At 35.1% G+C, this 17,742-nt stretch overlaps 1 protein-coding gene across 1 annotated transcript; it reads right to left on the bottom strand.

The window, feature by feature from the left end:
• Window positions 1-8,317: 8,317 nt before the first annotated feature.
• On the bottom strand, window positions 8,318-17,020 carry LOC121180079 (guanine nucleotide-binding protein subunit beta-5b-like). The gene is made up of 11 exons (XM_041035215.1): window positions 16,755-17,020; window positions 15,810-15,946; window positions 15,610-15,651; window positions 14,439-14,515; window positions 14,088-14,220; window positions 11,441-11,584; window positions 11,132-11,223; window positions 10,617-10,665; window positions 10,078-10,174; window positions 9,600-9,766; window positions 8,318-8,888 (listed from the first exon to the last, which is right to left on the bottom strand). Exons 1-11 carry the CDS (start codon window positions 16,864-16,866, stop codon window positions 8,877-8,879), a joined length of 1,062 nt encoding a protein of 353 aa, XP_040891149.1. The 5' UTR covers window positions 16,867-17,020; the 3' UTR covers window positions 8,318-8,876.
• Between the last annotated feature and the right edge of the window lie 722 nt (window positions 17,021-17,742).

The following is a 17,742-nucleotide window of genomic DNA, read 5'->3' as shown; positions in this document are numbered from 1 at the left end:
TTGACCTCAAAATGTCACAAAAAACGTCATAGTATAGTATGGCGTTTTTTTCGGACAAAAAAAGTCAAAATTTTTTTTGACCTCAAAATGTCATAAAAAACGTCATAGTATAGTAAGGCGTCAAAATCGGACAAAAAAAGTCACAATTTTTTTTTACCTCAAAATGTCATAAAAAACGTCATAGTATAGTATGGCGTTTTTTCGGACAAAAAAAGTCAAAAAAAATTTTGACCTCAAAATGTCATAAAAAACGTCATAGTATGGTATGGCGTTTTTTTCGGACAAAAAAAGTCAAAAAATTTTTTTGACCTCAAAATGTCAAAAAAAACGTCATAGTATAGTAAGGCGTCAAAATCGGACAAAAAAAGTCTAAATTTTTTTTGACCTCAAAATGTCATAAAAAACGTCATAGTATAGTAAGGCGTCAAAATCGGACAAAAAAAGTCAAAAATTTTTTTGACCTCAAAATGTCATAAAAAACGTCATAGTATAGTATGGCGTTTTTTTCGGACAAAAAAAGTCAAACATTTTTTTGATCTCAAAATGTCATAAAAAACGTCATAGTATAGTATGGAGTTTTTTTCGGACAAAAAAAGTCAAAATTTTTTTTGACCTCAAAATGTCATTAAAAACGTCATAGTATAGTAAGGCGTCAAAAATCGGACAAAAAAAGTCAAAAATTTTTTTGACCTCAAAATGTCATAAAAAACGTCATAGTATAGTAAGGCGTCAAAATCGGACAAAAAAAGTCAAAAAAATTTTTGACCTCAAAATGTCATAAAAAACGTCATAGTATAGTATGGCGTTTTTTTCGGACAAAAAAAGTCAAAAAAAATTTTGACCTGAAAATGTCATAAAAAACGTCATAGTATAGTATGGCGTTTTTTTCGGACAAAAAAAGTCAAAATTTTTTTTGACCTCAAAATGTCATAAAAAACGTCATAGTATAGTATGGCTTTTTTTCGGACAAAAAAAGTCAAAATTTTTTTTGACCTCAAAATGTCATTAAAAACGTCATAGTATAGTAAGGTGTCAAAAATCGGACAAAAAAGTCAAAATTTTTTTTGACCTCAAAATGTCATAAAAAACGTCATAGTATAGTAAGGCGTCAAAATCGGACAAAAAAAGTCAAAAAAATTTTGACCTCAAAATGTCATAAAAAACGTCATAGTATAGTATGGCGTTTTTTTCAGACAAAAAAAGTCAATTTTTTTTTTACCTCAAAATGTCATAAAAAACGTCATAGTATAGTAAGGCGTCAAAATCGGACAAAAAAAGTCTAAATTTTTTTTGACCTCAAAATGTCATAAAAAATGTCATAGTATAGTAAGGCGTCAAAATCGGACAAAAAAAGTCTAAATTTTTTTTGACCTCAAAATGTCATAAAAAACGTCATAGTATAGTATGGCGTCTTTTTCGGACAAAAAAAGTCAAAATTTTTTTTTACCTCAAAATGTCATTAAAAACGTCATAGTATAGTAAGGCGTCAAAATCGGACAAAAAAAGTCAAAAATTTTTTTGACCTCAAAATGTCATAAAAAACGTCATAGTATAGTATGGCGTTTTTTTTCGGACAAAAAAAGTCAAAATTTTTTTTGACCTCAAAATGTCATAAAAAACGTCATAGTATAGTAAGGCGTCAAAATCGGACAAAAAAAGTCAAAAAATTTTTTGACCTCAAAATGTCATAAAAAAAGTCATAGTATAGTAAGGCGTCAAAATCGGACAAAAAAAGTCTAAATTTTTTTTGACCTCAAAATGTCAAAAAACGTCATAGTATAGTATGGCGTTTTTTTCGGACAAAAAAAGTCAAACATTTTTTTGATCTCAAAATGTCATAAAAAACGTCATAGTATAGTATGGAGTTTTTTTCGGACAAAAAAAGTCAAAATTTTTTTTTACCTCAAAATGTCATTAAAAACGTCATAGTATAGTAAGGCGTCAAAAATCGGACAAAAAAAGTCAAAATTTTTTTTGACCTCAAAATGTCATAAAAAACGTCATAGTATAGTAAGGCGTCAAAATCGGACAAAAAAAGTCAAAAGATTTTTTGACCTCAAAATGTCATAAAAAACGTCATAGTATAGTATGGCGTTTTTTTCGGACAAAAAAAGTCAAAAAAAAATTTGACCTGAAAATGTCATAAAAAACGTCATAGTATAGTAAGGCGTCAAAATCGGACAAAAAAAGTCAAAAAATTTTTTGACCTCAAAATGTCATAAAAAAAGTCATAGTATAGTAAGGCGTCAAAATCGGACAAAAAAAGTCTAAATTTTTTTTGACCTCAAAATGTCAAAAAACGTCATAGTATAGTATGGCGTTTTTTTCGGACAAAAAAAGTCAAACATTTTTTTGATCTCAAAATGTCATAAAAAACGTCATAGTATAGTATGGAGTTTTTTTCGGACAAAAAAAGTCAAAATTTTTTTTTACCTCAAAATGTCATTAAAAACGTCATAGTATAGTAAGGCGTCAAAAATCGGACAAAAAAAGTCAAAATTTTTTTTGACCTCAAAATGTCATAAAAAACGTCATAGTATAGTAAGGCGTCAAAATCGGACAAAAAAAGTCAAAATTTTTTTTGACCTCAAAATGTCATAAAAAACGTCATAGTATAGTAAGGCGTCAAAATCGGACAAAAAAAGTCAAAATTTTTTTTGACCTCAAAATGTCATAAAAAACGTCATAGTATAGTATGGCGTTTTTTTCGGACAAAAAAAGTCAAAATTTTTTTTTACCTCAAAATGTCATTAAAAACGTCATAGTATAGTAAGGCGTCAAAAATCGGACAAAAAAAGTCAAAAAAATTTTTGACCTCAAAATGTCATAAAAAAAGTCATAGTATAGTAAGGCGTCAAAATCGGACAAAAAAAGTCAAAAATTTTTTTGACCTCAAAATGTCAAAAAACGTCATAGTATAGTATGGCGTTTTTTTCGGACAAAAAAAGTCAAACATTTTTTTGATCTCAAAATGTCATAAAAAACGTCATAGTATAGTATGGAGTTTTTTTCGGACAAAAAAAGTCAAAATTTTTTTTGACCTCAAAATGTCATTAAAAACGTCATAGTATAGTAAGGCGTCAAAAATCGGACAAAAAAAGTCAAAAATTTTTTTGACCTCAAAATGTCATAAAAAACGTAATAGTATAGTAAGGCGTCAAAATCGGACAAAAAAAGTCAAAAAATTTTTTGACCTCAAAATGTCATAAAAAACGTCATAGTATAGTATGGCGTTTTTTTCGGACAAAAAAAGTCAAAAAAAATTTTGACCTGAAAATGTCATAAAAAACGTCATAGTATAGTAAGGCGTCAAAATCGGACAAAAAAAGTCACAATTTTTTTTGACCTCAAAATGTCATAAAAAACGTCATAGTATAGTATGGCTTTTTTTCGGACAAAAAAAGTCAAAATTTTTTTTGACCTCAAAATGTCATTAAAAACGTCATAGTATAGTAAGGCGTCAAAAATCGGACAAAAAAGTCAAAATTTTTTTTGACCTCAAAATGTCATAAAAAACGTCATAGTATAGTAAGGCATCAAAATCGGACAAAAAAAGTCAAAAAAATTTTGACCTCAAAATGTCATAAAAAACGTCATAGTATAGTATGGCGTTTTTTTCAGACAAAAAAAGTCAATTTTTTTTTTACCTCAAAATGTCATAAAAAACGTCATAGTATAGTAAGGCGTCAAAATCGGACAAAAAAAGTCTAAATTTTTTTTGACCTCAAAATGTCATAAAAAATGTCATAGTATAGTAAGGCGTCAAAATCGGACAAAAAAAGTCTAAATTTTTTTTGACCTCAAAATGTCATAAAAAACGTCATAGTATAGTATGGCGTTTTTTTCGGACAAAAAAAGTCAAAATTTTTTTTTACCTCAAAATGTCATTAAAAACGTCATAGTATAGTAAGGCGTCAAAATCGGACAAAAAAAGTCAAAAATTTTTTTGACCTCAAAATGTCATAAAAAACGTCATAGTATAGTAAGGCGTCAAAATCGGACAAAAAAAGTCAAAATTTTTTTTGACCTCAAAATGTCATAAAAAACGTCATAGTATAGTAAGGCGTCAAAATCGGACAAAAAAAGTCAAAATTTTTTTTGACCTCAAAATGTCATAAAAAACGTCATAGTATAGTAAGGCGTCAAAATCGGACAAAAAAAGTCAAAATTTTTTTTGACCTCAAAATGTCATAAAAAACGTCATAGTATAGTATGGCGTTTTTTTCGGACAAAAAAAGTCAAAATTTTTTTTTACCTCAAAATGTCATTAAAAACGTCATAGTATAGTAAGGCGTCAAAAATCGGACAAAAAAAGTCAAAAAAATTTTTGACCTCAAAATGTCATAAAAAAAGTCATAGTATAGTAAGGCGTCAAAATCGGACAAAAAAAGTCAAAAATTTTTTTGACCTCAAAATGTCAAAAAACGTCATAGTATAGTATGGCGTTTTTTTCGGACAAAAAAAGTCAAACATTTTTTTGATCTCAAAATGTCATAAAAAACGTCATAGTATAGTATGGAGTTTTTTTCGGACAAAAAAAGTCAAAATTTTTTTTGACCTCAAAATGTCATTAAAAACGTCATAGTATAGTAAGGCGTCAAAAATCGGACAAAAAAAGTCAAAAATTTTTTTGACCTCAAAATGTCATAAAAAACGTAATAGTATAGTAAGGCGTCAAAATCGGACAAAAAAAGTCAAAAAATTTTTTGACCTCAAAATGTCATAAAAAACGTCATAGTATAGTATGGCGTTTTTTTCGGACAAAAAAAGTCAAAAAAAATTTTGACCTGAAAATGTCATAAAAAACGTCATAGTATAGTAAGGCGTCAAAATCGGACAAAAAAAGTCACAATTTTTTTTGACCTCAAAATGTCATAAAAAACGTCATAGTATAGTATGGCTTTTTTTCGGACAAAAAAAGTCAAAATTTTTTTTGACCTCAAAATGTCATTAAAAACGTCATAGTATAGTAAGGCGTCAAAAATCGGACAAAAAAGTCAAAATTTTTTTTGACCTCAAAATGTCATAAAAAACGTCATAGTATAGTAAGGCGTCAAAATCGGACAAAAAAAGTCAAAAAAATTTTGACCTCAAAATGTCATAAAAAACGTCATAGTATAGTATGGCGTTTTTTTCAGACAAAAAAAGTCAATTTTTTTTTTACCTCAAAATGTCATAAAAAACGTCATAGTATAGTAAGGCGTCAAAATCGGACAAAAAAAGTCTAAATTTTTTTTGACCTCAAAATGTCATAAAAAATGTCATAGTATAGTAAGGCGTCAAAATCGGACAAAAAAAGTCTAAATTTTTTTTGACCTCAAAATGTCATAAAAAACGTCATAGTATAGTATGGCGTTTTTTTCGGACAAAAAAAGTCAAAATTTTTTTTTACCTCAAAATGTCATTAAAAACGTCATAGTATAGTAAGGCGTCAAAATCGGACAAAAAAAGTCAAAAATTTTTTTGACCTCAAAATGTCATAAAAAACGTCATAGTATAGTATGGCGTTTTTTTCGGACAAAAAAAGTCAAAATTTTTTTTGACCTCAAAATATCATAAAAAACGTCATAGTATAGTAAGGCGTCAAAATCGGACAAAAAAAGTCAAAAAATTTTTTGACCTCAAAATGTCATAAAAAAAGTCATAGTATAGTAAGGCGTCAAAATCGGACAAAAAAAGTCTAAATTTTTTTTGACCTCAAAATGTCAAAAAACGTCATAGTATAGTATGGCGTTTTTTTCGGACAAAAAAAGTCAAACATTTTTTTGATCTCAAAATGTCATAAAAAACGTCATAGTATAGTATGGAGTTTTTTTCGGACAAAAAAAGTCAAATTTTTTTTTGACCTCAAAATGTCATTAAAAACGTCATAGTATAGTAAGGCGTCAAAAATCGGACAAAAAAAGTCAAAATTTTTTTTGACCTCAAAATGTCATAAAAAACGTCATAGTATAGTAAGGCGTCAAAATCGGACAAAAAAAGTCAAAAGATTTTTTGACCTCAAAATGTCATAAAAAACGTCATAGTATAGTATGGCGTTTTTTTCGGACAAAAAAAGTCAAAAAAAAATTTGACCTGAAAATGTCATAAAAAACGTCATAGTATAGTATGGCGTTTTTTTCGGACAAAAAAAGTCAAAATTTTTTTTGACCTCAAAATGTCATAAAAAACGTCATAGTATAGTATGGCTTTTTTTCGGACAAAAAAAGTCAAAATTTTTTTTGACCTCAAAATGTCATTAAAAACGTCATAGTATAGTAAGGCGTCAAAAATCGGACAAAAAAGTCAAAAATTTTTTTGACCTCAAAATGTCATAAAAACGTCATAGTATAGTAAGGCGTCAAAATCGGACAAAAAACATCAAAAATTTTTTTGACCTCAAAATGTCATAAAAAACGTCATAGTATAGTAAGGCGTCAAAATCGGACAAAAAAAGTCAAAAATTTTTTTGACCTCAAAATGTCATAAAAAACGTCATAGTATAGTATGGCGTCAAAATCGGACAAAAAAAGTCAAAAAAAATTTTGACCTCAAAATGTCATAAAAAACGTCATAGTATAGTATGGCGTTTTTTTCGGACAAAAAAAGTCAAAAAAAATTTTGACCTCAAAATGTCATAAAAAACGTCATAGTATAGTAAGGCGTCAAAAAATGCCAAAAAAAGTCAAAAAATTTTTTGACCTCAAAATGTCATTAAAAATGTCATACGGCCGTAAGGCGTCAAAAAATGCCAAAAAAAGTCAAAATTTTTTTGACCTCAAAATGTCATAAAAAACGTCATAGTATAGTAAGGCGTCAAAATCGGCCAAAAAAAGTCAAAAAAAATTTTGACCTCAAAATGTCATAAAAAACGTCATACGGCCGTAAGCCGTCAAAAAATGCCAAAAAAAGTCAACATTTTTTTTGACCTCAAAATGTCATAAAAAACGTCATAGTATAGTAAGGTGTCAAAATCGGCCAAAAAAAGTAAAAAAAAATTTTTGACCTCAAAATGTCAAAAAAAGGTCGTAGTATAGTAAGGCGTCAAAATCGGCCAAAAAGAGTCCAAATTTTTGTCGACCTCAACATTAACAAAAAATGTCATATGGCCGTAAGGCGTCAAAATCGGCCAAAAAAGTCATATTTTTGTAAGACCTCAAAATGTCATAAAAAGTCATTGTATAGTAAGGCTTAAAAATCGGCCCAAAAAAAGTCATACTTTAGAACAGCCTCAAAATGTCCTAAAAAACATCATAGTATGGTAAGGCTTCAAAATCGGCCAAAAAAAGTCGTACCTCAAAATGCAATGGAAAGCTTCATATGGCTGTAAGGCATCAAAATATGACAAAAAAAGTCAGAATTTAGTAAGAACTCAAAATGTCATAAAAATGTCATAGTATAGTCAGGCTTCAGAATCGGCCAAAAAAAGTCAAACTTTAAAACGGCCTCTAAATGTCATAAAAAATGCAGCAAGGCTTCAAATTTGGCCAAAAAAAGTCATAGTTTAGTAAGGCCTCAAAATGTCTTAAAAAACGTCATAGTAATTTAGTTTAGTTTAGTGGACACAGGGTTAGACACCTGCTCTTCTCACATTACTTTTGTTTTTTTAATAATTTACATGAGTCCACACACACATGCACACACATACATACACACACATGCATACAGGACTTTTCTGAAGAGAGGAGACCAACAGTCCTCCATTCAGTTCACTAGTAAAATGCCCCCTGCTGGCAGTTTAACTGAAGAAAGATCTGTCAGTACTATTAACAGCATAGAAACACTTTCACTTCCTTGCTCTGCTCCAAAGTACTTTCACAAAAACACACTGCGTTGTTTAACCCTTTATGGAGTTCAAGAGACCATATCTGGTAACTTCCGCAGGCTTTAAAAATGGCACCCCCATGTCTCTCAAAGAAAGGGCAGAATCCTGTGACTTGCAGCCTAAATCTGAATTTAAAAAAAAAACTCAAAAAAGAAAAATGTTCTCTCATAGGCAGGGGTGTAAGTGGACAGCAAGAAAGGCAGACCAGCATTCAGTCATTCATATAGCAGTCCGTGTGGCACAATCAGTAAAAAGCTCTTGACATCCTGTTGTATTTTGTTTATGCAGAGACATGTCCGGTTACCTTTATCTATTTTGGGAAACAGTAGCTTTCAGTTTGTTTCATAGTTTCACCTGCATATGAGGGTTTCAAGGCTGAGTAAGTTTGTCTCAAAGAGAGCATACCATATATGAATTCCTGGTCTGGCAAGAAGAGAAAACAAAATGTATAAAAAAACAAAATAAAAAACAATAAAAAAATACTTAAAATCTTCTTTATTATTCTCACAAGAAATTAACCTACGATGTTATGGTTTACATATTTTGAAATAAGAAAAATACAAGGTTAAATTTAAAGTTGCCTTCCTTAGGATAATCATGACATAACCTACAAGAGTAATACGGATAATAACAGTGTGCACACCTACAGCGTTGTTCTGGAAAGGTGTGGCACTGACAGAGGAGTAAACCAATGTGCATAATTTACAAGACAATCAGCAATTACTGCCTGTAGGTCTACATAGCAGAGCAGACACATGCTGCTGATATCTACAGCTTATTTTGGCTCTTTACAGTGACAATTATTTCCCACTACATTAGCAATAACACGTACATAATTATACAGTACCAGTTGTCAAGCTATCAGAAACAAAGATCAGGAATTCAAACTTGATGAACAGTTTGTTTAAATGGATACCCACCCTACAGTAATGATACAATGACATATTCTCATTCAGAGGAGATGTTTTGGGTGTTTGTGTTTCTGTGTGTTGATTTCAGGCGACGACTTGTGTGGCTGGCGGTCACATAAGGTTGGTGCCATCTTTGCTGGATCACAACCACCATGTAAACATCAGGCCCAGATCTGCAAAAGAAGCAAGAACAGAGTGAAAAAGTCAGAATAAAGCTATAACTACATTTGTTAAATAAAAGCATAATAAATTTTATTTTAGGTTAGAATACAGGCCTGTTGTACACCTGAACGGACAGTTCCTGTCCCTGGTCTAAAAATAAATGTATTTGATTTTACAATTAAGTCATGAATGACCATGTTTCACTTCACTTCAAACTTGACTCTCAGGTCTTTTAGACACCCCTCCTCTTCCTGTAACAACCTAACTAAAAAAGCTTATCGGAACAAAAAAATATAAATATAAAGATAAATATAAATATAAATATTAAATACATATATACATATATACATATATATACTGGGCTGAGATGATTAGTTATATCTCTGACCTTTAAATCATACAATTCATACATACATTAATTTTAGCAAAAAGCACAATGTCGTTGTCCAAATTAATTTATTAAACCCAGCTGTTAAGACAATATTTTATGTATTAAAAAGTTTTTTATTTGAATATTTAATTTAATAGTTTTTAATTTTTACATACACATTACATACTTCATTTATTTTTTATATATTACGAACGATGAAGACCTACATGGTATAATTGCAAAGATTTACTGTGACAGAATTTGGACTCTTGATCTATCAGGCAAAACACATCACAAACATTAACAACAGCTAAACGGTAAAGTCACACTGTGTAAGGAAACCCCTACTCACCCGTAAGGTGTTGTCCCAGGAGGCCGAGCAGAGGGCCGTGCCGTCAGGTGACGATCTGACTCTGCTGACGCGGTTCTCATGCCCAAACAGGATGGAGACACGAGTTCCCTTCAAGACGTCCCACACATTGATGGTGTAGTCATTATAACCAGCGAAGAGCAGGCGACCTGGGAGGTGGGAGGAGGAGGAGGAGGAGGCGTGGAAGAGAAAGCACATAAAAGAGGAAGGCAGGAATTTTTGACTGCGGGCATGTAGGGACAAACAAAAGACCTCATGAAATCATGAGGTATTGACTTCATTTTCCCTTGAATCCCTAAAAATAGTTTTATTTACTTTAAAATACTGCAATGCAGTGTTTTTTTTTTAGTTCAAAAACTACGACCACGGCATTTTCTGGGCCTTTTCTCAAGTTCAGTCAACATTTACTGAGCATTTTTGACAAGATGATTCAACTTTAAGTGCTTTACACACGTCTTACCGCTGAGAGAGAAGTCCACAGTGGAAGCACCAAATATGATGCTGTCCTTCTGGTAGACGGCTACTTCACGGTCAGCTCGTAGATCATAGAAACGGCACTAAGACCAACAAACAGGACACAAAATGGTAATTTCGAAACAGTACTTGCTGTCAGAAAATGGCCCATGGTAGGCATTTTTACACTGTGTAAAAAGCGTTTGGGTTACTTTTGAACTTGTCAGTATCTGAACCCTTGTTATAGAAGAAAATTACTTCAGTGAGGAACAACTGGGATATCTGCATTTTATTTCTGATAGGAGTTACAGTGTTACAGGTAGCCTACCCGTGTAGACAACTCTTATTGATTTAAAAATAAATCACTGAGATCACTGACTGCACCATGACACCAGAAATACGATTCAGCGTGAGCCCAGTAAATCCATTTTTTTTAACTTTTTCAACAAAGCCACTGGGGATTTTAACCTAACAATCTTGCACAGTTCACACGTTGACATGACAGATGATCACAAACAGATAAGCAGGTCATATGAAGTGACTCACTGTGGCATCGTCAGAAGCAGAAGCAAATGCGTCTCCGCTGGGGTAGTACCTGGACACACATGAACGAGGGTGGAATTAGACATTTTTCCAGCCCAGTGAGCTTTCTACATGAAAGGAACTTCACACTCAACAAAAATCTTTGAAAAGCTCAAATGTGAACATGAAACAAAAGTACAACAGCCAAGAAGTAACACACAGTTGTGATTAATGTTGCTTAGAATTTTGAGTATTTTGCTAAAAAAACAAACAAAAAAACCCAAAAAACTCATTTTGTCCCAAACCGCAATTCAAATTATTTTTCATCAACCTGGACAGTTGGAAAGTTAGATTTAAAAGTTACTTTGGATCAAGTTAATTAGTAGCAGAAGCAGAAGTACCAATAATACAGTTGCTACTCTTTCCCTCAGTGTGACTACAGTTTTTACATCGTCTCTGTCAAGGAAATCCTTTTTGTTTAAAAGAGGAATAACAGAAACACAGTGGGCTTTTGTTTTTTATCAGAGAACTGAACTCACTTTACACAGTTGATGTCAGACTCGTGGCTCTCAAAAGACTGAATGTTCTGTCCAGAGCGCATGTCCCACACATTGGCCTTCTTATCGCAGCCCTGATAAGACACAGACACACAGACACACACACACACACACACACACATATATGAGACAGGGAATACTGTTGTTGATTGGTTTAAATCCATTTTCTTCAAAATGTTAGTGTTTCACGAAAACTCTAAATCCATGAGTTTCAGGGTCTTTCCATGACCACATGGATTATAAACAAACACACATGCACATGATCTTTCTCTCTCTCTCTCTCTCTCTCACCCCAGAGACAAAAGTGTTCCCAGTTTCAGATGGGGCGAGGTCCAAGGACAAGACATCAGCTGTGTGACCATGAAAACTCTGCAGCAGCTGGCCACTCTCCACATCCCACAAGGCACATGTGCCGTCACCACTGGAGGTCAGGATCTGACAGACACGTACATACAAACACATGGGCAAAATGCACCCACGCGCACACACACACACACACACACACACCACACATGTCCAACACAAAAAACAACAACAGGGCAATCAACAAAATGAAAACATAAAGCTTATTTTAAAGCAAGGGCAAGATATATACATTTTCGTTACCCCAGTGAAATTACCGGTAATTACATCTCATCGAGGAACTTGTCGTCTCTTTAAAAACACAATGTTTTGATTTACTGATGGATGCCAACCTACGCTTTAAAAACAATCAGTGGCAGCTTTGCCACACCAGCCAAGCCGAAACTATACATGAGGAAGTGAAATCACACGGGAACTTTGATGTGTAAATTCTGCATTGTTTTGGAAACTCCACTTTGACTGACCAAAATGGTTAAAGTAGGCTGAATCAGACAGAAACAACAAATTTGAACGAATATGAAAAAAGGTGATTGAAGAATTGGTCTCAATTTATTTGCGATGTTGTAAACAAATGTACAGTTTCTGTTATAAAAAAAATGAAAGCTGCAGATTTTATTCTAGAGAACTAAAAGCATGTGCTTTGTTACAAACACCCACCCAGTGCATATTAAATTAATGCTGGTCACATTTGAGTTATTTGTTCTCTACTTTATACTGTACATGACTTTATCTACTTTGCTTTCATGTCCCAATTTTGCAGTGATAGAAAAATGAGAAATGAAATATTATTCCAACTGCGTGGAATAATATTTGACACCTACGTTTATTTCAAGTAAATTGCGGGCACTGAAATTTAATATGAGATAATTTCGACATCAGTGTTGGCCTTAAAGCGAGGAGAGCAAATCTATGTAGCCATTGTACATGCACAACACATGCAGTACAGCCAAAGGTCATTCACCTCCCCACTAACACACAAAACTCTCACTGTGCACCATGTATCCACATACAAATAAGCACACAAAATGTCAGCGATGCCTCTGATGAAAACAGATTATGAGCACTTAGAGACACACGCCGACATCAGAGATCCCTGCTGGCTGGTGGATTAGAGAGCTCCTGCTGGATGACCTCAGGCACAAAAACACACCACATCCTGCCTGCACTGAGAGGTAGCTCCAGTTTCAACATGAATGCAATTATCAGTAAACCACAATTACTGACACACACAGATGGAAGCCCTGCTGATCTAACAGAGAGCCTTTGCATCGGTCTGATTTTCGCCACCTGCATGTTACCATATATCAAATACTTGAAGGGCATTCATTAACTTACCCCTGATGTCAATATCTTTAATCAGGAAGCCTCACAACTCATAGCTCACATGTTCAACAGCAGAGACTGTGTAAAAACTCACCAGCTGACTGCCAGTGCACTGCTTAAATGCTGCTCTCATCAACACACGATCGTATGCAGATTTTAAGGCTGGCTGAAAATGTGGAGTCTTCTATATACTTGTGCAGTAAAATTTATAGTAAACACTCTTTCGCAGTCTTCAATGTGATCCAAAGCTTTGTGCTTCAAGGTCTGTTTTCATGGCATAAAGGCTGAGAGCGTGACAGCGCGCTCATGTGCATGAATGTGTCTTTGTGTGTGAGGAGCAGTATGAGAGAGGACATGTGTGAGAGACAGAAAGAGGGACGGATGTGCATGTGTGCGCCTATGTGTTAAATGTTCTGCCCTCAGGTCAGTGTGCTCCACTCTTCCCAGGATAAAAGCCACTCAGTGTCTATTAATACACACAGGATAGAGGACCACCTCCCCGCCCCGTCTCTTCTCTGCCCCCTCCTCAGCCCTGCCATCCATCTCCGCTCTCCTCTTCTTCCCTGTCCTCTTGTTACCTCCCGCCCCATTGTGCTCCTCTGTCTTGCTGAGGGCCAGAAAGGAGTAAATTATTAAAGCCAAATATCTCAGGCTGTTTCCTTAATGTTCCCCTTTCGAGTCTGTCCCTTACATCCCTTCTTTCCTCTTCGGGAGTCACAGGCACAGCCAACAGTATAGTATAAATATATTTAGATAATTTTAATGATATTCTATTTGTATTGGATGATTAACAACAGAGAACCAATAGACAGAGGGCTTGTTGGTCTAGGGGTATGATTCTTGCTTCGGGTGTAAAAGGTCCTGGGTTCAAATCGCGGACGAGCCCTTCCTATCACAAAGTTAATTAATGTTGACCAGAGAGGAAGACTCTCTTGATTTTAGTGTGATGCAGCTGAATCTCATCCTACACCCGAGCTGTGAGGAGAACTAAATGTGGCAATGTGAACAGAAAAACACCAAACCCTTCCCTACCATAACTCTCAGGATCAAGTCAATGCTTGTTTTATCCATAAATTTTACAAATACATGCACTTCATGCAATGCATGCACTGTCTTCAAACGTATTCAGAATTCCTGTTTGCTCAGAACAAGTGGAAGAATGCATTTAATCTTTAGTGAACGATTACAAACAGGTAGTTTACATTGTGCCTCTTTCTTTCCGTTTCTGAAGTGGTATCAAACTGGTGCTCACCTGCATGTCAGAGTTGGTGAAGGTGCATCCTGACACATAGTTGGTGTGCATGGCGACCGACTTCTTCTTCGCGGCCAAGTTCTCGTTTTTGTCCAGTGACAGCGGGATCACTGAGCACTTGTTATCCAATCCACTTTTGGAGGAGATAAAAACATCAAAAGCTAAATTCAGTATATCAGATAAAACATATTCCTTTATAGATCTGATTTAGTGCCAATGAGCAATAACAGCAGCAGATACCGAACATCAACATGCACATTTACAGACATTGGAAGTAGACATTGCGAGTAAAATGAGTTTCAATTATACTGCATTACAACGAAAGTGTGAAGCTGGCATGTCTGTGCTCACCCGCACGCCACTGCACAACCTGAGGGGGCATAGGCACATGCCATAACCCATGTGCACGGCAGGGTAATTCCATGCTCCTGTAACACACACACACAGACACAGACACACACACACACACACATACAAATTCATGCAAAAGAGAGAAAAACATGTTGGTAAGAAAATATATTCTTTTTAATAAGCATACACAAACTATTCTCATACACGTACACACCCAGACAGTTACACACATAGTTGCAATAAATCTAGATGTGGTGAGCATTAACAGGGATTATGCTCCGTGTGGTCATGTCTGCTCCATCCTGGCTACCATTTAAGTGCACTCAGGCACACAATCACACACACAGTCATTACAGGGGACAGATGGATAGATAATCTTTAAACGCATATTTCCATGTGATCATGTCACACCCTTTCTGAGGGGGAATATAGGAGCATAGGATGACCCACCCACTCAACACCAGTACATATGGTGAAGAGGACACGAGCATTTGAGCATCCAAACCATTAAAAAAGAATACGTAGAAGAGTAGAGGAGCAGGTGAGGTTACACTAGGCAGGGATTTTCCTCTTGGGTGGACATGAAACTCAACCTTTGGATTTATGATGAGTGAAATTATTGAGGCATAAATCTGGGTTTATGCTTCTGCGGAAGTAGACCTTGAACGTAAAGCTTCCAGTGTATTTGCAAAAGATCAGGAGATCCGTCAACTGAGAGCCCAGCTACTGGAAGAAGGTTCAAACCAGGCTGCTGTCAGCACCCTAAGGCTCATGACATCCATGCAGTAAGATTATAACTGTGGGAGAAGTGTGATATGAATTTGAAACAATGATAATGGATGGCCAAAATATTAAATGATCCAGAATGTTTGTGTGTTTCCGATTTGAGTATTGAACATTACAAGAAACTTTAAAATGACAGTTTACTGTGGTAAAATACATCACTAACACATCCTTTCACTGCTCCGCTCTTTAGGTGCCTACTATTTCGTTTAAGGGATTTTTGTTGTACATTTAATGCTTTAACCCATGTCCCCAAACCATTTTGGAAGTTATGTACTTCTTCAAAAGAATCGAAAACCTTTGGTAGTTACCCACTTCATTTATTGTCTTTTATTGCTCAAAGGGATTTTCACACTCTCTTGCACACGCACAAAATACTTCTACTCACCTTATTAAGAGTGAATGCATCCCAGACAATCACTTTTCCATCCTAGATTAGAGATAGAATAAAGCATAGAAATGTCCTGTAAACTTTAATGGTAAACAAGTAAACATTCTCATGTCATACATAAATATTTATTCATTTACATTAAAAATAGTACACTATATCTGTATCACATCTGTATGTGTGTACATGCATGTGTATACCTGTGAAGAGCTGACTATACGACGTCTGTCTTTGCACCAGTCCATACAAAGCACCTTGTTCCCGTGACCCTTCAGCACACGTCTGGTCTTTATGGAGAGAGCACTCAGCACCTCAATCTTCTCAGCCACCTGGTGCACTGAAGTAAAACACACACACACACACACACACACACACACACACACACACACACACACACAGAGCATACATTTCACTTAAGTGACTGTCTTAGAAGTGATAGTATTTCTCATTGCAAAGTAAATCCAACCACTAGAAAGAGATGCAAGATGATCACAAAGATGCAAAATGACCGCAAACTGATGTAAAACGACCATAAAGACACACAAAATAATCAATATACAATTCAATGGGTTATTTTCCACAACTGGTGGGGTGCAGGGAGGGTAGGTTATTCAATATATTACTGCTCAATAAGTCACATGGGCAAAGACATAGGAAGACTGATGGATAGAGTTATACTGTACTCTGCTGTAGCATTTAATAATAACCTGGGCTGCCTGAAAATACCCTTCATATGAGTCCATAGAAAAGGAGAGCGGAGTGCAGAGTATGTCACTAAACATATTATAGACATATTAAGCTGAAAGTGAGGGTCAGTGTGAAATGTGTGTGGTTTTGTATGGTTTAGATATGCATTTGAGTTCTAGCAGTATTTACAATCCCATCATCATCATCATCATAACTAAACAGACCCCACACAGACACCTGCCTGTACATTAAAACCTTCCTCCTGCCAAAATAAAACAAATGCGGTGAAACGACGGGTTAACGAGCTGCTTTGAACCTGCCAAGATTTAAGTCATTTTTTTTAAGTAAACAACGCTGCGTTTCACTATAAAAACAAGATGACAGCTCTCTCTGTGTATAGTTACAGTTTTTGTTTTTGTTTTTTTAACATGTGTTTTTCCGGTTGTTCAGACACTTACACTCCACATCGTTCAGCTTGCCCCGCTCCTCCTCCAGCTTCTTCTTCAGACTCTCGCTCTCACTCTTCAGTGTCGCCAGGGTTTCCCCTTTCTGGAGCCCCTGACAGGCCATCTTTGAGGAGGAACACACGGAACAACAAAACAAGGATTACAAGAAAAAACAAACAAAAAAAGCGAACAGGAGAAGAAGAAGAGAGGAGGGAGGGGGGAGCGGAAAAACACGGGGAAATTTGTGCAAACGGGACGGTTGTTTTACGGTAGGTGGTTTGTTCAGATTGTCCTCGAGCGCGACAGTGATGCTGGCGCGCGGGTGTCACAGAGCTGTGCCCCCTCCTCCTCCTCCTCCTCCTCCCCCCTCCCTCCTCATTCACACGCCGCTCACAGCCTCCACAGCCTCTGCCAGTTTCATTGGCAGTTTCCAGTTACTGAGATTGGGCTCAGATTTCTCCACGTTTAAAATAAAGAAATAAATCATAAAGCACCTTATACCCGTACTAATACCTAATAGTTTTTAAGGAAAGGTCTGATTGTATTCCTTATTTTTAAAAGCAAATATAAAATCCTATTTAAGAGGCCAAAACCAACAATGAATTGATCTACTAACAAGTGCAGTGTGTGCAGCTAAAGCCTGATTTATCTCCTTCCTCTGTGCCGCAGAGCTCTGCTGTTGTCCAAAAATGATTAAAAACACATCAGTGACTCTCTGCACCATGACACTGGGTGACATGTTCCTTCATTACAATGAACACTCTGGCTTATTTTGAGTCAGTCCCACATGCATTATAGATGTTACTGCACTCACTGGAACATCAAATTTGTATTAATCTTTGGCTGAAAATAGTCGCCCCCAAAAATGTACATTTTACTACTTTTGCCAAAAACTACAGTGCTCAGCTGTTTTAGGAAATTATGTAGCGTTTTTTTTTTTTAAGTGATTTTATTTATTTATTTTTTGTAATTAAAATCAAGAATGTATAGACGTATCCAA

This window comes from Toxotes jaculatrix, chromosome 1 (assembly GCF_017976425.1).
Source record: "Toxotes jaculatrix isolate fToxJac2 chromosome 1, fToxJac2.pri, whole genome shotgun sequence".
NCBI lineage: Eukaryota > Metazoa > Chordata > Actinopteri > Toxotidae > Toxotes > Toxotes jaculatrix.
The sequence above is the reverse complement of the archived record's forward strand: the minus strand, read 5'-3'. Positions and strand labels throughout refer to the sequence as shown.